Source organism: Orcinus orca, chromosome 6, assembly GCF_937001465.1.
Source record: "Orcinus orca chromosome 6, mOrcOrc1.1, whole genome shotgun sequence".
NCBI classification, from domain to species: Eukaryota; Metazoa; Chordata; class Mammalia; order Artiodactyla; family Delphinidae; genus Orcinus; species Orcinus orca.
This window is the reverse complement of record NC_064564.1, coordinates 101,075,637-101,097,755: the sequence shown is the minus strand read 5'-3', so window position 1 is coordinate 101,097,755 and position 22,119 is coordinate 101,075,637. Positions and strand designations below refer to the sequence as shown.

At 56.2% G+C, this 22,119-nt stretch overlaps 1 protein-coding gene across 2 annotated transcripts in view; it reads right to left on the bottom strand.

Moving 5' to 3' along the window:
• Positions 1-21,723, bottom strand: part of COL27A1 (collagen type XXVII alpha 1 chain) — a 143,830-nt gene extending 122,107 nt beyond the window's left edge. The window contains exons 1-4 of one of the 2 annotated variants that reach the window (XR_007477910.1): positions 21,212-21,723; positions 14,749-14,819; positions 8,828-10,560; positions 923-976 (exon numbers count right to left, since the gene is read on the bottom strand). Coding sequence is in view for 1 of the 2 variants with exons in the window: in XM_004269304.4 (XP_004269352.2) it covers positions 923-976; positions 8,828-10,560; positions 14,749-14,819; positions 21,212-21,273 (1,920 nt within the window). In the remaining variant the exon portion in view is untranslated. The remainder of the gene's footprint in view (positions 1-922; positions 977-8,827; positions 10,561-14,748; positions 14,820-21,211) is intronic. The other variant, XM_004269304.4, reaches the window with a different exon arrangement.
• Between the last annotated feature and the right edge of the window lie 396 nt (positions 21,724-22,119).

The window sequence follows — 22,119 nt, the reverse complement described above, 5'->3', positions numbered from 1 at the left end:
AGGGAGCACAGGGCCAGGTCTGGAGGGAACTAGGGCTCGAGTAATTGCATAACCAGAACCATCCTCTGGGCTCAGAGCTAAAAATATGCCCCAGGCAGCTATCTCTGCCAGGGCCTCGCCAGGCCCCTAGCGTGGGAAAGGCTGATTCAGCCTGGGCACAGATGCCAGGCGCCATGGGTCTGAGCCCTCTTGGGAAAACGACAGATTTCTCTCCAAGAGGACCCCTAAGAGTCCCAGTATTATATGATTAAGAGCCTGGGTTCCAGTCCTAGCTCTTCCATTTCCTAGTAATTTGGTTTTCTCATCCCTAAAATGAGAGTGGTCACACTGGCCCATGGGGGTCCTGGAAGGAGAGAGGATCAAAATAAGACAGCATTAAGTGACATGCCAGGCATAACAGACCAGAGCTGTTTTTCACTCCGAGGTTCCGGCTAGCTCCTACCAGCCATCAAAGCCCTGCCAAGCCATTCTCCAGACTCTGGTTGAACCTCTCAGCATGGGAAGCTCACCCCGTCCCTGGCACGGCCCATCTGGTTGCCTATGTCAGCATCGCTACCCCAGGTTGTCCCAGCAGAGATGGGAAGATGGATGCAAGTGTCAGGCTCTCCCAAGTCAGCTTTTTTCCTGGACAAACACTAAAGCCCATCAGCTGAGGGGATGGGCAGAAACCCCTTCTCCACTCCAGGCTGCCAAGGGTGATACCCACAATACACAGCATAGACTCTTCAAGAGGTTCTCACTGTCCCATGCCACGTCTGGCCACACAGTGCCCCCTAAGAGCCCCACGTCCACTCCAATGGACAAAGTGGAAAATGGGTGCCAGGCAGCATGAGGACACACAGCAAAGCTGAGACTTCAGGGGCGATGGGGTACAGGACACAGAGCCTACCAGAACGCAAAAGGACAGCGCGTGATCACTTACCCGAGGACCCCGTGCACCAGGAGGTCCAGGGAGCCCAGGCAGCCCAGGGGGACCCTGAATAAAAAGCAAGAAGACAGCATCAGTGCCCAGTGGCAGAAGAGAATGGAATCATGTAGTCATTCAACAAACCTATCCAGAGCTCTGGGCATGGAAACCCTATGGTTGAGAAGAGGGATCCCTTGAGGTACCTACCTGAGGAATGCATGCTCTTTGGGGTTTTCAGGCCGTTGCAGCTGCTGTTTCTTGGTCTTTGAAGCGCTCATCTTTTATCACTCAACTAACTTAGGGTGTCGCCTCCTCCAGGAAGCCTTCCCTGATCCCTCCCCTAAGTTGGGCCAAGTCCTCTCTTTCCCTCTGCTTTAAAGGCCACTGTATTATATTTGGGGAATTATCTGCTTAGAAGCCCGTTGCTCCCACTAGACCATGGTCTCCTCAAAGGAACTAGTAGGATATGAGTCATCTCTCTCTCCCCAAGGCTCAGCAAGAGATCTCAGAGTTCAGCCAAGTTATCTGCAGAGCCTCAGCAGAGAAGGGACTTGTCCAAGGTCACACCAGCATCTCTGCACCACGGAGCGGCAATGTAGCATCAAGGGTGTAAGCAAAGACTGCTGCATCAGACAGGCCTGGGTTCAAATCCCAGTACTACCACCTACCAGCTGGGTTTGGGCAAGTTCCTGAACCAGCCTGTGCCTATAAAATGGAGTAATAATGCCCTCCTCATTGGATTATCACGAGGATGAAATGAGATGGTAAACATATAACACGATGCCTAGTATGCAATCGTCACTCAAATGTTCCACCTATTCCAGCGGTCACAGCCGGGTCCAACCTTCATCACCACGCCCTGAGAACGTGCAACAGCCCGCTCACTTGTCTCCCTGCCTCCACCCTCTCCCCCCTCCAGTCTTCCTCCACACAGCCTGGTTCACCTTCCCAAGGCATTCCCCCTGCTCAACAACATTCAATGGCTCCCCATTTCCCACATAAGACGGGCCTAACCCCGCATCATGGCATTCAGGGAGCACCTGTCTGGCCTCACCTCTCTTCCCTTCCCATAGGAAGCAAGTCAGCCCAGCAGACTTACTAAACTGCAGTCTGACCTTTGTTCAAATCCTGGTCTTGCCACTTAATAGCTGGAGACTTGGTGCAAGGCCTTCAGCCTGAGTCTCCACGGTTCTCCTTTACCACAGCTACTGCCCTGTCTACCCCAAAGGAGTGAATGAGGATTAACTAAGTGTCTGATGTAAAGAACTGAACACAGCCTTCAAAGGAAGCCAGGCTTTCAAGGATGTGTGAGGCCTGGGGAATTCATTTGTTTCAAATAACCATCAACGAGATTCCAGGTTTCCTGCCCAGAGTTAAAATCGGTGTTGAAAACCCAGTATGATTTGGCTGGTAATTAATCCAGATCTCACGCTGGGCAGCCTTGATTCACAGTTCTGGTCTGTGAACACCACGTGCTTGCTCGTCCATAAATAAAAATCAGAAGAGAGATCCAGACAGGCAGATATGGGTACCAAGGCCCCAGGGTCACTGGAAAGAGCCCCGGCTGGAGGGAGGGAGACTGCTGCGTGACCTAGTGCAAGTCCTGGCCATCTGAGCCTCCAGGTACCTCTGGCCAAACTGGCAGCAGGCAGCATTCCTTCCATCCAGAGCCCAGGGGCTGGGTGGACAGTTTCTAGTCTTTTATCTACCTCTGGGGGTTGGAGATTCAGGGCCAGCCTACTCTCTGCTCCTCCCTGGGAAGCAGCAGAATACAGTACAAGACAGGGGCCTGGGTCCACACTGGGCGCCCTCACTTACTAGCTGTGTGGCTTTGGGCCAGCTCCCTCCAGCCTCCAAGGCTTCATTCCTTAACTGTAAAATGAGGCTGTACCAGCACCTAGCTGACAGGTAATCTGTGAAAAGTGCAAATCCTAGTGCCTGGTACACAGTTAACGCCCAGAAAGTTAGTGCTGTTTCTGTTAAGCAAGCTGCTGGAAACTCCCCAACTCAAAATTTTAAGTCACCTTCCCCAGCATCTGTTTGGGGAAGAGCAAAGGTTTCCCTTCCTAGAAGGTCCTCCTCGGCCCTATTCTTCCAGGTGACCCAGAATCAAGGGGAGGTGCGGGGTGCTGAGGCCAAGCATTACTGCAGGTACCTTTATCATGACTGAACCCTCTTCACGGGTGAGAAACCACAGAGAGGCTCGGAGAGGCAAAGTGATTTGCTCAAGGCCACACAGCTAACAGGTAGAGCCTGGATTCAACCAAGGATCATTTGACTTGTTCTCTTATCCTGGGCAGCTTCCTCACAGGCAATCTCGGCCAGGTGCGTCGTGACTAGGTGCGCAACCTCGGGTAAGTCCCTTCCCCTATGTGGGCATCTGTGAAATGACCATCCCAGAACCTTCCCAACACTGGCGTTCCCTGAATCTCTGTGGTGATGTCCTCCTCTAGGTTTTCCAGTGGGAGAGAAACGGTGAGATCACGTCCATCTCCCAGAGAAGGTGGCCGAGGCCCGGAGGGGTGAAAGCTGGTGCAGGGCTCCAGGGAGAGACAGTCTCCGTGGGGTGTAGCTCCCCGGTGGGCCCTGGGACAGCCACCACTGCAGTGGCCTGGACACACCCTCTTGGCATCCAGCCTGGAGTCTGACCTCATCCTTGACATCTGCAAAACAGACTCTAAGTGCCAGGCAGGACCCACGGCCCCGCCTGGTGATGTCAGTTCACAGCTGGACTCCTTGACATGGCAGCCCAGCAGCCCAGCTGCGGCCCCAGGCAGGCCTGACCCTCCCACACGCAGTGAGGCTGGGTGCCCCCTGCCCTTCTCGCTTGATCCGAGACCCTGCCTGCTCACCGTGCAGTGGAAAAACGCTGCCATTTCTTTCCAGGGCCTGAAGCCTGAGCGGGTGACTCCGGGATGATTCACAAGGCCAGGGTGGGATTTTTCCACTCCACGCTGCAAACAACGGGGCCTCTGAGAGGGCCTGGAGCTGAGGGGGAGGGGAGCGGGGGCTGCAGGCCTGTCTGGGGGAGGTGGACGAGGCCTGGGCTCGGGGCTCACGCAAACAGAGCCATGGAAACAACCAGGCAGCCGCTCTGGGCTTCCCCCAAGGGTCCTGGCTTCCAACAGTCAGGCCTAGGGGAACCCCATCCCCCGGAACAAGTCCACCCTTGTGTCCAGCTGCAATAGCCCGCCTGCCAAGCCTTGCAGAAGGAAGTAAGTCCTGGCTGGCATGGCCCCTGGCAGCAGGCAAGGAGAGGTTTCGCAGGCCTGGGATCTGGGAGACCTGAGTCCAGTCCTGAGTGAGCTGCTAACAGCCAGGTGACCCTGAGCAATGACCTTTCATTCTCTGGGTCTCTGCTCAGTGCCTGCTGCCTGGTGGGGGAGGCAGGAGATCTCAAAAGGCCCTCCCATCTCTAACCATCTGAGCTCACGATTATTCCCAAGGTTAGCCCAAAGGGCACTGAGCTTTCCCCAGTCTCTGTCCTAGGGAAGGGCCTACTGGGACAGGCCTTGAGCAGATTACTTCATCTCCCTATGCCTCTGGGTCTCAGTTTTCCCAGCTGTAAAATAGGAATACAATACCCCCTTTTTTTTTTTCCCCCAAGATAATGTATACGCATGCTGGTTATTCTCCATTTGCTCCCCAGATCCATTCTGTGCCCTGGGAAGCTGACCTCTACAGGCTGCACTGCCAGGCTTCCCCGCTCTCTGCTTCTGGCTGAGTTTGGTCAATGGGAGACCCCAGCAAGAAGCTTCTTCTTCCAGTAGAAGGAGAGGGCGGGTGGGGTATTTCTCTCCCTGCTCCCTCCTTGCTGTGCTATAGTTTGGTCCCAGCTCCTGTCTGAGACCCCTGTTCATGCTTTAACTCTCACTGGCTTCTAGCAACACCTTCCCCTCCCCTTGTAATTCACGTTGGACCCCATGTGCTTCTCCAGCCCCTGTTGATTCCTTTGATGATGCCAACACCTCTGTAAATAATGCCTTCCTTAAACTCTCCTCGATTACCCTGTTCTCTGCCTGGGGTCACACAAACTGCTTAGCACAGAGCCTGGCACGCAGCAGGAGCTCAAAAATCATATGCAAAGACAAAGCAAAATGCCCCTCCGTTCTCTTGGATTCTAGATGATACCAGTGTAAGGGGTGAATTGCTCAAGATCTAGCCCTGATTCCTAACTGCCAACGGCATGAAGGCCCTCCTGTGCCAGAACCTCTTGGTTCTCTTAGGGCAACAATGCCCCTACCTCAACCATTTGCACATCAACAATCAGCCACACACATCCACTGGAACCCATATTCTAAAGCTGGGTGCTTTACGCCTCTCATCTCAGACAACCCACACAACTTTGGAAAGGTAGGTGGTACTATACCCTTGTTTTACAGAGGCCAAAGACTGAGGTTCAGAGAGGTTAAGTGACTTGCCAAAGGTCACACAGCACCTAGCACCTAGAAGGCACTCATTCAACATTTGTTGAAAGCATGAAAAGATGGCTGGATAAGCGAATGGTTCAAACCCAGGTCATTCCAAATCCAAAGTCTGTGTGCTCTTGCACTACAAGCGCCTCCTTACCGCACCGGCAGCAAAGATCTGTGTAACCTCAAAGAGCCTGGCCTGCGTGTCAGGACAACCTGTTTTCCGTAAGGATCAAATTCCTTCATTCATCTCCCAGATAGTCATGGAGCATCTGCTGTGGGCCAGGCGCTCGGCCGGGTCTCCCCGAGGTGACGCTTGGAAAAAGTGCAAGGGCGTGCAAATGCCAGCAGCCTGATCGTGAATAAATAAGGCCTTGACTCGCCTCCTCCTGGGCGTGGGGCTTCTGTGCAGCTTCTGTGCAGCCTCTGTGAACCACAGCTTCCCCGCCCCTAGTCACCCGGGGCCAAGCTCAGCTTTTCCATGTTCCCCCTGCTCCTGGGGCTCCCACAGAGCTCCCTCCCGCAGTGCTACAACTCCTGGCAGGCCTGGGCCCACAGCTCTGTCTCAGCCTCTGCCAGTCTGTCCCGTGCCCCTCGAGAACCATGCAGAACTGGCCAGACACAGCCTTGAACACCCTCTCAGGCTCTGAAAGGTCCTGCAGTCATTTCTAAGAAGGGAGCTCTCCCAACACTGGGTCATAGCGGGGAGACAGCCCCAGGGAGAGGAAAGAAGTTCCCCAAATCACCCAGCAAATCGAAAACTCCAAGGCAGCCCTGGAGATTCCTCAACCGGCTTCCTCACAGGAGTTGGGAGCTATTACCGTCTGCAGAAACCAAAGCTTAGAGTGGGTCGGGACCGCAGAGCTAGTAAGGAGTGGAGCCAGGATTTAAACCCAGGTCTGCGTGTGCCCAGACTGGGGACAATTAAGCCCCATGTCCCGGGCAGCACAGCTTCTGCTCTGCTGGGGTTAGATCCTGAATGTATCTGAGGGTTTGGGGCGGGGATAAGAGAAAACAGAAGAAACACGAGTTCTTGTCACTGCTGTTCAAAGATGCCACCTCAATGAATAATTTCTGATATCTGGTGAAATATAAATGACCAGTTCGCCACCAGTTTGCCACAGCGGACTGGACAAAGCTTCTAGAAGCTTCTTGGTTCCTACTGGAGTGAGACTAGGTTCCGAGCCGGGGGGAGGGTGGGATTAGGGGACAGCACGGGACATGAGGCAGCATGGCACCCGGGCACACTGATGTCTTCCCTCTTGCCCTCATCTGTTCTGGGCTGGAGAAGGAGGAGAAGCCATGGTCCTCACTGAAGCTGCATCCCAGCTCCTCCTGCAAGAACATGCTGCGCGCCCTTGGCCAAGTCTTTTGTCTCCCCAACCCCGGTCCTCTCATCTGTAGAGGAGGGGTTAGTGCACACATCCTACCCGCCTGGATCAGTTTCTACAAGGTCCTAAAGGGAGATGCCACGTGTGTGGAAGTAACTCATGAATGTGACAGGTATAGAAACAGAAGATTTTTTAGACATTGAACTCTTCACTTGAGACCAAGGACAGGGCCTGACACAGCGCTGAAGCCCTCAGCCTCTCAGCCCTGAGTCCTAGGGTCTCAGAGCAGACACTCGGGGCGGGGGGGGGGGGGGTGGGTGGGTGGCGGGGACTGGAATGTGCTGATCTTGGAGTCTGGAGCTGGGGCGTACACTTCAGCTCTGCCTCCCACGTGCTGTGTGGCTTCTGAGCGAATCCTGGCCCTTTCTGGACACAGTGTCTAGGCTCCTTACCCGCCCAATGATGAGGGTGAACTGAATGGTCCCTGAGCACCCATCCCCTGAACAGGTCAACTCCAGCACCTTCTCTGATAAGGGGGGAAGTTCAAGACCAGATCTGGCGGGAGGCCTCACCTCCTGCTGACCCACATCACCAAAGCCCAGGAGGAAAGTACGAGGCTCAGGCACCCGAAAGGCCCAGCGGCAGAGTCTACACCCTGAAAGCCTGCTTCTGCTCCAGTTCTGCTGGCTTGGACACGGCCTCCCTCATTCCACGTCACACACAGCCTTGGGGGACAGGGTTGGCCTCCTCCACTCGGCGGGGGGACCTTTCACCCCCTTTGACCTCACAGCCAGTGAGGCCAACCCCTCCACAGCTTGGGAAGCTGAGCTATCACAGGCCAAAGGTACCTGGTGCCCGAGTAGGACTGGGTAGCCTGGAGGGGTGAAAAGGGTTTCTCCTGCTTCGCTCAGCTCCCCACTCCATACCCTGCCAAGTTCAGAGCACGGGACTTGAGCAGAATGTTGACATAATTGCAAAGCAATGCATACAATTTCCGTAAGTTCTACAATATGGTTATAATAAAAACGGGCTCTCGGTCCCCTTGGAGACAGGCTGAATAAATATTATTCCTAATGATTATTAAAACTCATTAAGTGTGTTTGTAAGGCCTGGGAATTCCCAGTATCTGCCACTGTCTCCACATTGTGGGGAGCCTAACCCCAAGCACCGAGCCTGGTGGGCGATCCGGCCCCGGGAAGGAGGAACCCACACGGTGGTCATCTCCAAGGAAGGAGAACAGAGCAGAGGCCCGAGCTTTCTGGAAACTCCATCTTATCATTCCCCACCCGGAGGAATTGGCCTCCAGCTGCAGAAAGGTCGCTGCCCCTGGAGACAGTCCCAGGCATGCCGGAGGCATCGACCCTGAGACCGTTTCCTGCACGTGGAAGGTTCTTTCTCTCTTCCTTGACCCTCCTCACCCCGAACTCCTCTACCAGGGGCCACACATCAAATGTCTACAGGAGCCAGGCAGGTAACAGAAACAAGATGAAAGGACTGGGTTTGAAGGCCAAGCGGGAGACGTGTGGACAGGCACACACAGGAGGGGGCCTGTCCTGTCTAAAGCAGCAGCCCTGACACAGCCGCAGCCCACGGGCCACTGCATCTCTCCCTCTTCCAAGAAAAGCCGGTCACCCAGTCTTTTAGAAGAAATCTCTCACATTTAAAAAAATATTAATAACTTATTAAACATTTTTAAACAATGCTGCACGTGCAAAAGAAAACACACTCAGCCCTACCCATGTGCGACATTCGCCTGAAACTCGCAGACAAGCTGGTGAGCTGGAGGAACCCTGTTCCAGGGCTCAGGCCTTTGGGGACTGCATAACCTGGGGCCAGTCAGTTCGTGGTTTTCCTTAAGCCGCTCAACCTTTACAGTGAGGCTAGCAAAGAGGGACTTGGGGCCTGGGTTAACCAAAGCCCAGGGTTTGCTCTTACCTGGAGAGGGCCACCAGACCCAAGCCCACCCCAGGGGATCACACATCTGGGGCAGGATGTGCAGTCATGAATACAGCCGAGGTGGAGGCATGGGGGACCCGGGTTGGAGTCAAGGCCCTGCCTGTAAGCAGCTCCCTGCTCTAGGCTGCTTCACTTCCTCTGCCCTGACTAGGAGCAACTGCCTACCTGCCCCAGTCACCCGCTCAAGCTCCAGGCAGCAGGCACACCCCACCCAGTCTTACCGGTAAACCACAGTCTCCCTTGGGCCCCGGAGGTCCCATCAGCAGCAGGAAAGGTGTGGGTCCCACCAGGTGGAAGAACGAAGAGCCAGTGCTCATGGGCTGGGGGCTGGAGGACAGGAATGGCGCCGGGGCCAGCACCGGGGCCGGGGTGGTCTGCTGGCTGGGCCGCAGCTGCCTGGGGCTCGGCCCAGTTGTCGGATGGTTAACTGGGACATCCCTGGCTGCCTTCCCAGGTCTGAGAGGGACGGCCTTCCAGGGGCTGCTCTTGGATCTGACTTTCTTTGCGGCTTCTGGTCCAGTGGGTTTCTTGCTTCCAGTGGGGGCTGAACCAGGAGCGAGGGTGGGAGGCATCGCTGTGGCCTGGGGCCGAGCAGTCCTGGAAGCCCTAGGACTGGGGGCAGGTGATGGGGGCAGGCCGGCGGGTCGGGGAGGTGTGTGCGTGTTGGTGCGGGCAGGGGCTAGCTCACTGACATGACTGCTCGTCTTGGCCTCTGCCTGGACCACTGGGGGAAAAGACCTCTTAGAGGAGCTGGCAGCAGGAGGTAGGGGCCGGGTGCTGGGTGCTGGCTGTCTGGGCGTCACAGGGTTCCTCTGGATAGGCTTCACTGTGGGACAGGAGACTCTGTCAGGAGCTGGGTGGGAGGTGGGTAGCACCGGCTTCTTGGTTGGGGGCGCTGCCTTTGTGAAGGAAGGCGGAGCTGCCTTCCGGGTGGGGCGGGGACTTTTGACAGGGGCCATCCAAGGAGAAGGGGCCGAAGGCTTGGTGGGGTGACTTTTGGGGATTTTGGTGGCTGTGCTCTTCTGCAGTGGCTGGACAGGCCTGGTGGAGCTGGCAGGAGAGGCTGGGGGCACGGGAGACAGCCCTTCACTGGCTGACAGCCTGGCAGGTGGCCGGAGGGTCCGGGCTGGGCCTCCACCCGTGAAGGGCTGGTGCGGGCCTGTGCTGTTAGTCCTTAGGGGCTTGGCGGGCACGGCAGGCATCACAGTCACCCTGGGCCCCCTGCCTGCTGGCTGTGACGCCCGGGCTGGCGTGGCAGTGGTCAGGTTCTCCAGGCCCAGCAGGGCAAGGTCGGTCTGGAAGGTGAGGGGTGTGCCAGAGCCTCGGGGGAGGAAGGGTCCCAGCTGGGGCCGGTACGTGTCAGCCTGTCCACACTGCTTTCTCAGGTGGGTACAGTAATTGTGAGCGACCTGCGTCACGGGGTAGATACTGAACTGACACAGGGCACCTTCAAACTGGACTGCGTGTGGGCTCATCTTCCCAAAAAGGAACACGCCCTCAGGGTCAAGCGCTGGGTCCCTGTGGAAAGGCAGCGGGACAGGCACCCGGTGCTGCCCGCAGGCCGTCACCAGGGTGACGGTGCGGCCGCGGAGCTCCAGGGCCAGGTGATGCCAGTGCCCGTCGTGCACGTCGAGGTCGAAGGCCACGGAGCGCCGGGGCCCCAGGTGGACGACTGTCTTGCCGGGGAGGAACTGCAGGCCCAGCTGCAGCTTGTGCTTCCGGCTGCGGACGGCGAAGAGGAAGGCATGGTTCACCCGGTGGGAACAGAGGCTCAGCACCAGCGCCAACTCTGTGCCCAGGGCGGCAGGGACGACGGCAGCCGTGGGGGCCTGGAGCCGGGCCCGCTGCGTAAAGATGAATCCTGACTGGAACGGAATGACCCCTGGGGGCGGGGGGCTCCGGCCGCCCGCTGCCTTCGTCCAGCTGAGGCCCAGCTTTTGGAGGACGTCCACATCTGGAGAGGGAGGGCAGAGGGGGAGAGGACACAGTCAGGGCCTGCTTCCGGCTGCACAGACGGTGAGGACAGTCCACCCACTGCTACCTGCTGCCCCATGGCTGTGGCTGACAGCACAGAGTTGGAACCAATCCCTCGTCTGGCTACATGATCCTGCATATGCAGGCCATCCTCCACTTATGATACAGTTACATCCCGATAAAGCCAAGGTAAGTTGAAAACATCCTAAGTCAAAAATGCATTTAATACACCTAACCTACGGAACATCACGGCTTAGCCTAGCCTACCTTAAACAGGCTCAGAACACTTACGTTAGCCTACAGTTGGGCTAAATCATCTCACACAAAGCCTACTTTATAACAAAGTGCTGAATATCTCACATAATTTGTTGAATACTATAAGCGAGAAACAGAATGGTTGTACTGGTTCAGAATGGTTTAAGTGTATTGGTTGTTTCCCCTCGTGGTCTCGTGGCTGATTGCGAGCTGTGGCTGCCGCTGCCCAGCATCACGAGAGAGTATCATACTGCATATCGCTGGCCTGGGGAAGGATCAAAATCAAAAACTCGAAGTAACTCGAAGTACGGATTCACTTTTGCACCATCATCAACTCAAAAAATCATAAAATCGAAACATCGTAAGTTAGGGACCATCTGTAGCGGCTAAAAACACAGACTCTGGAGCCAAACTTCCTGAGTTCAAATCCCACGACTTACTAGCCTTGTGACTTCAGTGCCTCGGTTTTCCCATCTTTTAAATGGGGTAATAGTAATACCAAACTCAGAAGGACGTTGTGAAGATTAAATGAGAATGCACTTGGAAAAAAATGCCTGGCACAATATAAGCACTTTTGAAGGGGAGCTATTAATATTAAAAATCATGATAATCACCAAATGCTAGAACTAAGGGTATAAGAGCCTGCCCACCATGGTTTGTTTCCCCTTCTCTCTTCCTTGAAAGCCATATCCTCCAGGAAGCTGGCCCATAAGTGAGGGAACGACAGGAATGTTCATGTCACCAGAGCTTGGGAAGGCTGTCCAGGGGACCTGACTAGTTTCACCATCGTTTTCACCCAGTCTCCTTCCCACCCCCGAAGTCTCTCTCAGGCTGGAGCAGACTGGGGGAGCTGCTGTCTACACAGAAGGCAGAGGACATTTCCAATGACTCCCTTCCTCCCTGTGTGGCCTTGGACAGAGCAGAGGAAGTAATCAAGGCATCCCTGCAAACTCTGTCCTCTGGCGAAGCGTCTGGACGTGGGACCATGGTCTGGCCAGGTCACATCCGCCTGGTAATTATGCCGACTGGGCTTGCCAGAGCAAAAGGAGGGCTTCTAGGGTGTTTATGGAAAGGTTTCCTGACCTTGCCTCTCGTCGGGTCATTCGACCTCCCCCAGTTGGCTGAGCTGCCAGGGTCTGCAGAAGCCTGCTCAGGAGCTCCATCTCAGCAGGAAAGGAGAGGCTGCCTCCGGAACTGGGTTCTGGGAAAGGTCCTCAGGCCCCCTCCTCTGAGCTCAGCATCCTAACCCCTGAGTGTGGAATGCTCTCTCCCTCATCACCTGGAGCAAGAGGGGGGTGCACGGGGCTGAATGCAACCAGCTCTTAGTAGACCCTAGGTCAACCACTGTGAGATGGACAGGTGGATGGACAGAGAGATAAATGGGCTGGAAAAAGCTGAGAACCTGAGTGCTGGTAACATGGCAGCATAATGTTTCCATAGCAGGCTCTGGAGTCAGAAGGCTGGACTTCAGAGCCAGACAAGACCACCTGTGAGTCCAGACCCTGAGCCTCAGTTCTCTCTGCTGTAAAACGAGGCTGCAAAGAGTGCCTACCTCATCGAGGTGTTGGGAGATGAAATGGAGGTCTTCCTTATTATCTATCCTCACCCACCCCTGCATCAGGTACCTCTGGCCAAGTCTCTTCCTGCCCCCCAGGCCTCAGTTCCCCTGCCTGAAAGACAAGGGAAACCAGACCTGGAGGTGGCCACAAAGTGCTAAGAATGTTCTAAGAACTCTGTAGCTGTAGGCTGCTGTTTCACGTTGGCTTGGATTGAAGACTCTTATTCTTCCCTAGGACCCGAGGGCCTTCACTTCCCTTCAAATTCCTCCTTTCTCCCACCTGTCTGTCCCCAAGTCCTAAGCTAAAATAAACCACACTGTTTAAGGACTGTGAGTAGTAGCATACTTTATACATTTAATCACTGAAAGCCTCTTACTATCGTAAGATGCTTCTCACTACAAACAACTTAAAAGGGAGGAGCCACTTGTAATGACAGAAAGTCACTGCCCCCTGTCCCACCTTGGCAGCCCCTGAGAGGCTCTCAGGCCTGCACACATCTCTCCCTGCACCCTGCAACTTACAGCCGCTTGCGCTCCCTCAGGGAAGATGACAACCGGCCAGGCCAGGTGGCACCGAGGAGGTTTCCCTTATCATCCTCTCCAGATGGGTTTTGTTTTTGTTTTTGTTTTGTTTTTGCTGCATTGGGTCTTCATTGCTGCACACGGGCTTTCTCTAGTTGTGGCGAGCGGGGGCTACTCTTAGTTGTGGTGCGCGGGCTTCTCGTTGCGGTGGCTTCTCTTGCTGCGGAGCATGGGCTCTAGGGCACGCGGGCTTCAGTAGCTGTGGCGCATGGGCTCAGTAGTTGTGGCTCACGGGCTCTAGAGCGCAGGCTCAGTAGCTGTGGCGCAAGGGCTTAGTTGCTCCGCGGCATGTGGGATCTTCCCGGACCAGGGCTTGAACCCGTGTCCCCTGCATTGGCAGGAGGATTCTTAACCACTGCGCCACCAGGGAAGCCCTCCACGTGGGTTTTTAAGCTGACACCAGGCAGTCTCCAGGCCTCCCCTGCACACTACCTGCAGCTCAGGGGCCAAGTCCCCAACTCTGCTACCTGGAACTGACAGAGGTGGTCACTGCTAAGCCTCCGGGAGCCTCTGACCACTGTGGGCTCCACGAGGATAGAGAAGGGCCGCTCTTGCCCAAACTTGTCAGGTAGTATATAATTAACAATAAGAAGAAGAACTAACATTTATTGAGCACTTACTATGTGCTTTACATGGGTTATCTCTCTCTATTCTCTCAATCATTTATACAGCAGGTACTGTTTATTACCCCCATTTTACAGAGGAGGGTCAGAAAACTGAGCGATAGTAACTTGCCCAAGGTCACACAGCTTATAATAAAAGGCCCAGCTGGCCCCCGGGTCTTTGTCCTTCCTTCGTCACTACGCTATCCTATCCTGCGCTGGAGCCCCTAGACTGGTTGGAAGGCAGGGTGGAGACACATCCAGAATCCCATCAGGGGAGAGGAGCTGGGGGACAGGGGAATGAATTCAGCCCAAAACCAAGATGGAGGGACCCGGCCAGCTGGCCACAGCAAGATCCCTTTCTTACGTAAACCGGGCTCCACACTGCTCCAGCCTCTCCTCACCACCCCGCTAGTGCCTGACTCAGGACTCTGGACAGCTGTTCACCTACTCTGTGGGGGAAAGAGCAAGCTCGGAAAATATGACATTTGCACAAAATGTTGCTGGGCAGCAGGAGTCTCTTCCGGGCACAGCCCTCCCCTTCCAGGGGCCCAATCCCTGCCCGGTGGCCAGGTCAGGCCACAGGGGCTCTGGGAGTGCCCGGACGCCTGCCCGTGCTGGGCGGGCGTGGAGGAGGGGGAGGGGCTGCTATTTTAAGTGGCATTGTGGCCGCTTGACAAACAGATGTGGGAGACGGTTCAGTTTCCGTGTGCAGCGGTGTAGCCAGCCTCCCGCCGCCTGGGCCCTCTGGACAGCTCCTCAGGGACAGCCGGAAAGAGCGGCATCTCACGGGAAGGGGAGGGCGGATCACAGGCGTGGGCAGTGATGGCGGTGGCCTTCGTGCCTCTGGTCAGCACTTCTTGGGGGTACCCATTGGACAGAGGGACAACTGCAGCTTACTGACCCAAAGTAACTTACATTCTGCCCTGGAGAGGAACAAAAGCATCACCTGTCCACATTTCTGCACTGAGCCCTTTCTACCCTTCACAAAACATCCAACGTGATTCTCTCAAGCCCAGAGAGAAATTTGCCAATGACTGGCTCCATTCTACTGATGAGAAAGTCGAGGCAGTGAGTTCCAATTAGGGGAACTGATGTCTCCTACCCCTGCGTTCTCAGATCCCTTCTGTCCTCCTTTGTCTCCCCCTGGACAAAGAGAAGAGAGAATTACCTTCAGGAGCTCCTTGGGTGGAAGCCAGGTGACAGGCAAGGGAGACTAAGATCCAGGTGAAGAGAAACCCCCTAGAGACCAGGAGACACAAGCAGATGTGACATCAGCTTCCACCTCTCACGTCCAGGTCCAGGTCCAGCCAGGGAGTTGGGAGTGGATCACCCAGCCCCAGTACCACCCCAGTCCCGCCCAGGGGAGGCAGGAAGCGAGGCACAGGCTTCAGGGCTCCGTCGGACCAGCCCACGCTCCCGGGGGTCCAGGCACAGCCTCTTGGGGTAGGACCTGCTTACACAGTACGAATACAACCTCGCTTTCCACAGATCAATAAACCAAGGTCACCGGGCGGAAACTAGTAGGCAGGAAGCCCTGCCCTGGGCCGTCAGGAGACCCAGGGTCCAGCTCAAAATCTGCCGCCGACTCACTGGGCAATGAGGGAACAGCCCCTGCCGCTCCCCGTCTCTGGGCCTCAGTCTCTCCATCTGTCCTGTGGCCTCAAGATCTTGAGGCCCAGCGGGCAGCAGAGCCAGGGCTGAAAGGTCAGTGGGAAGACCAGGCTGCTCTGCTTAGATGACGGGTAAACTTTGCAAAGGGCAGGAAAGATGAGAAGTCAATCTCGACTCACGGCGGAGGGCGGGAGAAGACCCCTTAGCCAGGACCAGTGTGTGCTAAGGAATCTGCCTCCTGGCTTCATGCTGATAGGAAATGGGAGAGAGCGAAGGAGAGAAGGGGAGACGACGGGGAGTCAGGCCCCCACGGGTGCAGACCTGGCCCCACTGCTTACCAGCTGTATGACCCTGGATGAGTCCCTCCGCCTCCCTGAGCCTGTCTCCTCCTCTGCAACTCGGCTGACACTCCCTATCTCGCAAGTCAGGCGTGAGGATTAAATGAGCTCATGCATGTCAAGGGCTCGGCCTGTTGCCAGCCACCAAAGTGCTTCTTATTCTTAGACCAACCCTGCTGTCCCTGCACTCTGGGGTCCGGAAGGGTTAATGCTCTGCTCAGGGGATCCTGCCAAGATGGGCAGAGGCAGTGATCCGATCTCACCTTCCTGTGGGAGCAGCCACTGGCGACACCCGAAGCCACCGGGGCATCTGATCCCGAGGCAGGCAAAGGGGAGGGCGGCACGTGGCCAGAGTCGGCCAGCTAGGATGCAGGCAGAGAGAGCCCCGACAGGCGGGTGGTGAGGGCAAAGGCTGGGACACGTGGGCCCAGGATCCATTTCCAAGAGAAAGCCTAGGATGATGTGCTTCTGGGGAATCACGTAATCCAGGAAACCCATCTGCCAGGGTGGATGTCTGGAGTCCCGGGTTCTTCCCAGCTCCCTGGGAGCCTTGGAAAACACCCTCTGATTTAATACCAAGTACTCCAATTTAATTGCAATTAGGATCGATGGTAATCCTGACCTGGACACTGTGGAAGACACTGATGGTTACCTACCCACAGCCACCCCCCTTTCTGCTAGTTCAGGGAGACCTGAACTTCAGAGGATACTGGATGAATCTGGATAAGTCTAAGCCCACTCTGGGAATCTGCCATGCTAATGACTGGCTTAGGCATGCATATGTGACCCAAATGTGGCCAATGAGGTGTGAGGGATGCCTGTCAGGGCCTCTAAGAAAGAATTTCAAAGGGACATGGAAAAGGTTTTCCTCTGGCCTTTGCATGTTGTTGAGTGAGGACCTGCTGCTGCAGCCATTTTGTGCACATGAGGTAACAAGGCGCACGAGCATGTGAGGACGGCAGCATGGAAAAATAGTGGGTGTCTGATGACACTTGAGATGCTGAATTGGCCAACCCTATTACTGCTTTTCCTTTGGGCCTCTTGATATGGGAGGTAATAACTCCCCTCATTGTTTAAGCGTTGTTCAATTGAGAGTTACTCAGAGCATAAGGTGAACTCGCTCAAACAGCACTCAGACACTGACGGTCCCTTGAAAGCCTTCTCCCGCTTCTGGGCCTTTGCACATGCTAATCTGAAGTGCTCTAGACACTACTCTTTTGCCTGGTCAGTTTCCACTCATGTGTTAGATTCTAGCCTTGGTGTCATTTCCCAGAGCCTGCTGCACATACGTCACCAGGTATCCCATGTATGGTCATTGTCTATTTCTCTGTTTCCCTTTCTAGCCCAAGTCCCTGCAGGGCAGGGACCACATCTGTCTTGTTCACTCTTGTTTTCCCAGCACCTGGCAGGCATGTAGTAAGTGTTCAGAGTATTTTTGCAGAAGGAATGAATGTTACCTGGTATTACAGGACTCTGGACTTCACAAAGTATCTTCCCAAAGCTTTAACTCCAGCAGGCCCACCCCACCTCTGACATTTTCCAGGGATGCTTCTGGATAATCCTTGCTCCCTCCTCATCCTCTCCAATCTGCTGCCACTGCTGTGAGAATGCCTTTTACACAAGGCCTGTCCTCCCTGCCTCCACGGGCCTCACCTCCAGTGCATCACTAGCAATAACTAAAGGTCAGTGCCTAGCGGCCCTGGTCTTGTCTCGGGAGAAGGGTAGAGGCTGACCCTTCTGGCGTGACCTGCCCGCTTGAAGTAAGTTGGCAGACACACCAGCTGTGATGAACAGTAATAGGCAGCTTTGTTTGATTTGACAAAAACTGAGGCCTAGGGACGGTAGGTGCTTCCTCAAGGTCACCATGGGAAGACTCTGGGGACACAGCTCTTCAGTCCTATTTCCCACACCCACCAAGTAGCTACTCCAGGAAACTGTGGCCAGATGTAGTGGGGAAGAGCCATTTCCTGCATCCCAGTCTTGGTAGTTCCAAAGCACAGCTGCATAGCAAAGGCTCTGAGAAGTCTGCGATAAGGAAATTCACTGCACTTTCCGTCGGTCAGCAGTGCCTGAACTTGAGGACCAGGGAACTCATTTTTCCTGAGAACGCCTCCTCAGAAGACACCGCCCCTAGCTCTCCAGTGTTCCTGCAACCTTACTAGTCTCTGTTCCATTTCCTTCCGGTCTCCTCGCTTCCCAGCCCTTTCCAGGCACCAGCTCTCACTCCTTGAGTCTCTCCCTGTGTCGTCACATCCACCCTTCTTAGGACGCTCCCCAAGCTGATAAAGAGAGGCCAGGTGGAGAGGAGAAGGTGCAAGAACGACACACATCCTTCTCGGTCGGTTTTTCCTGCTGGGGTTATGCCAAGGTGACCACCCTCTAGAGAATAAGAGGACGTATTGGGGGCAATATCTGTAATCCCTAAAGGTCAGGAAAAAGAAGACTCACAGGGGAGATGGGATCGGAATCTTCTCTTCGATTAAGCTTCCTAACACCGCAGTTTCTGACTTGAGAATTTCAGCCCTGAAAAGGCCTGTTACAAAAATATTTGTCTCCCTCTCATTCACCTCAACAAATGCAACTGACCCCCTCAGACCTGGATTCTGTGTGCACTTGACCCAGAAACTGCCGAAGTATAGCACGGGAGTATAGAGGCCAGACTCTAGTCCCAGCCCCTCTTTATAGAGATGGGCCACTGAGGCCCAGAGAGGGGAAGTGACTTGCCCAAAGCCACACAGCAATGTCAGTGACCCACATCATCTGACTCCACCACCTAGAAGACAGTCCTTTTCGCTTGACTCGTCTCCCGTGGAGAAGAAATCGGAGACTTACAGGGACTTCCTACTTGCCAGACACCAGAGTCCCAGCCTTCACCAACAGGAAGAGAGATGCAGCCTGGGGAGCCAACAGCCATCTAAGTAAGCTCCAGGCCTGGAAAGTTGGCTCCCAGAGGGAGGCCCTGCCGATTCATTGCTCCCGTTCCAATCCTGTTTAGGCTACTGCTAATAACGTTTAGTGCCTGCACTGGCTCAGAGCTTTGTTCTTCCAGACTTCTGTTTTCACCGCTGACTCGTGGGCCTTGGCTGGGCGAAGCCAGGGCTCCAGAATGTCGGGAAGACCAGAGCTCAGCGGCCAGAGACGGCAGAAGGCGGCCGAAACGGGAGCCACGAGTTAGGGAGCCTGACCTTGAAGACACAGCCTGGCCACACGGCCCTCCAAGAAGGGAACCCAGGTGTTCCTTTCTCCTGCAAAAAGCCCTCTGCCAATGCACCTAGCGTGGTTACTCCTGGACCACGAGGCCGGCCAGAGCCTGCAGCTGGTGTGCGTGGTTTTTCCTCTTTCCTTGTTACCTGAGAACATACAGGCGCTCAGAGACCCACACAATTTGAACATCCACTGTGAGCTCAGAGCTGAGACCCAGGGCACAGAAACACAAGGAAAGCAGCCCCGTGGTCTCTGGGCTTGGCTGTTATCCCACGGAGTAAGCTGGGAAGGATGCAGCCAGAGGACCACAGGAAACAGAAGGGGGACGAACCTGTCCCACCTGCCTCCATGGATTGGCCAGGCCCCACGTGCCCAGACAGCCACGCCCAGGCTTTCTTCACACCTTACACCTCGTCCATGGGAACACAGACAGGGCATCTGTCTGGATAGGATGCGGCCCAGAATTTTCCAGTTGTTTCCCACATCCATTTAAGATGAAGTGAATAATGATATAAGTAACAGCTGCCATTTATTGAGCACTTACTACATGCCAGGCCCCATCCTAAAAGCCTTTTACAAGCACAGGCCCACTAATACTCACAAACACCCTTCTGGCTGGGAATGAGGATGCCCGTTTGGGGGGATGAGAAAAAGGAGAAGCAGAAAGACAAGGTGCCTGCCCCAGCTCACAGGGCAGAGGCAGGATTCGCACGGCTTGACTGAAGTACCCTCTCTGCCCGTGGGTGTGAGTTTATGTTTTGCTTCCATTTCCGCCATCAACTGAAATGGCATTTTCGTGTGCCAGGCAGGTTGTGGGGTATCCAGAGGGTCCCTGAACACAGAGAGGGAGGAAGAGCCTATGCCAATAAAGTAATGGGCGGAGTGTGCTCGGGGAGGGACAGACCGTGGGTCACATTTGGAAGGCAAGCCCCCTCCAGTGCGGCATCAGGGCTGCTGATGGCTGTTGAGCTGAGCCTTGCGGATGGCAGGCTTATGGAAGCACGAGGGAGGAGGAGTGTTCTGAGTACAGGGAGGAAGGGGAAGGAAAGAGAGGCCAGGGATGCTCCCTAACGGTGTCATGGAAGCTGGGCTAGGAGCAAAGCTAGGAGGCACGCAGTGGGCCAGAGGGCGCAGGGTTTGGGGCACTGCAGTGGTTGGGGAGGCAGGGGCTGGGCCGCAGTGTCACTGCCCACTTACCTAAAGCTTGGGCCCCACTGTGGGGCGCTTGCCTGGTACCACTTTTCTACCCAACCGCTGGCATCTGCCCTGGCACAGGGTCTTCTGGAGAAAATGAGTCAGCAGTGTGCTTACTGGTGCTGTGTGTGTGTGTGTGTGTGTGTGTGTGGCGGTGAGGGGCGGGGGAATCTCAGCCAGCCCACTTTTTCCAAGACATGGGAAAGAGAGGGGGAGGCATCACCCCCCTGATTCCAGCGCAGAGCGGGCAGGGCATGGTGGCCAAGGGCGGAGCTACAGCCCTGACCAGCGTCTTGGGAATGTCCTCCGGTCCTGGGGGCAGGACGGACAGGGAGCAAGTTCTGCGCTTCTCTGGGCCGTAAGCAGGAGCCACAGTCCACAGGGCCCTGAGGGGCTGCTCCCATCCTGCCCACTGCCACACACACCCACACGCGGTGACTCCCTCCGGCACATGCTCACTCCTTTACAACTCCTACTCCACAGGCTGGGAATCAGAGCCTCTGGGTCCCAGCCCCTCCTTGGAGATTCCCTGCCCCTCTCTGGCCCTGAGTCTCACATCTGTGCAACGAGGGGTTCGAATTAGTCATCTCCCAGGGCCCTTTATGCCCTGACATGCTGGCTCTCACTTTTTCCTCTCTCACACGCAGGACAGGCATTGAGGACCACCCCCCGCCCCTCCCCAAGCAGGGAAGCACTGAGACACACAGACCCAAACAGACTGACACACATGCGGAGATTTCCAGAAACAGGGGACGTGCAAAGACACACAGACACTGAGACAGCAGCAGGAGCCGAGACCCGCAGCCCTAGAAATTTGCAGACAAGTTTCCCGAGAACCGACAGAAACGGAGACTTACAGGCTCGGGACCTGTGGACACGGACACTGGAACACACCGAGACAGTCAGAAATGGAGATCCCCCCCTCCCCCAAGCATCCAAAAAGCCCCCTTCCGCCCCCCCCCGCGCCCGCCCGCCGCTCCAGGCGCCACCCCCACCCCCCAATCCCGATTCCCGGGGCTGGCTCTGCATGGGACCCTCCCCAGCTCGGCCCCCGCCCCAAGGCGATCGGGCAGCCGCGCCAGGCAGGGAAGGGCGGGCAGCGCTCTCGCCAACCCTCGCCGGGCCGGGGGCGCTGCCCGCTTTAACCCTTGGCGGCCCACCTCGCAGGGGTGAAGGAAGGAGCAGGAAGCTGACGTTCCGCTGGAAGCGTCCCGCGCGGCGGGGAACCCCCGCCTCCGGAGCCGCAAGAAGCTGGGGAGGGGGCGTCCCCGAGCCGGTACTCACCTCCCGCGCGCCGCCGCCGCCGCCGCTGTGCCTCGGGCCCCCCGCGCCGATCCCGCTCCCATGGCGGGCCCCTACTTCATGCTCCCGAGCCCGGGGGGCAAGTGTGGGCGCGCCCCATGGGGCCGCCAGCCCCCCGCCCCGCCGCGCCAGGCGGGCTCAGAGCGCTCGGCCCCCACGCCCCCAGCGCAGCCCCGCTCCCAGGGGCGCCCGAGCAAGCAGGCAGCGCGGCCGGGGCTCCGCGGGCGCCCGCGCCAGGCCCATGGTCCCAGGAGTCCCGGCGCCGCGCTCGCCCCTGCCTCGCTCTTCTCTGCTTCCACCGAAAAGGAAGAAGAAGCAGGGGAAAAAAAACAAAATTCAAACTTTTGGAGGCGGGGTGCTGGCGGTCCCCGGAGGCAGAGCAAGGCCGGGCGAGGGCGCGCGGAGGGCGGTGGAAGCTGCCTCCCCGCCGGCCTGGGGGAGGAGAGGAAAAGGAAGGATTTGGGGGAAATGAAGGCGATTTAAAGTCTCGGCCCGCGGTGGCTCTCCACCTTCTCTCCTCCCCGCGCCGGGCCGCCCTCTGCTGCCCTCTGCTGCCCCCTGCTGCCCCCTGCCGGCCGCAGCCGGGGACACAGCCTCCGCGGGCCCACGACTGTCCCGCTGAGACACTCCACGCCCCCAGCCCCCCTGTAAAGATGGGGAAACTGAGATTCACAGAGAGGAAAGAGTTGGCCAAGACTGTACAGCAGGATGACCACAGTTCGGAGATTCGGGACCTCTAGATCGTGAGACTGGGGGTCCCCGAGTTGGGGGCAAAGATAGAGGGGGAAAGGGACAGATACTATTGCTGAAAGGAACCCGGAGTTCCAGGGACAGATCTGGGACTAGGACTCAGTGTCCAGACTCTCATGAAAACAACAACCAGTGTTCTA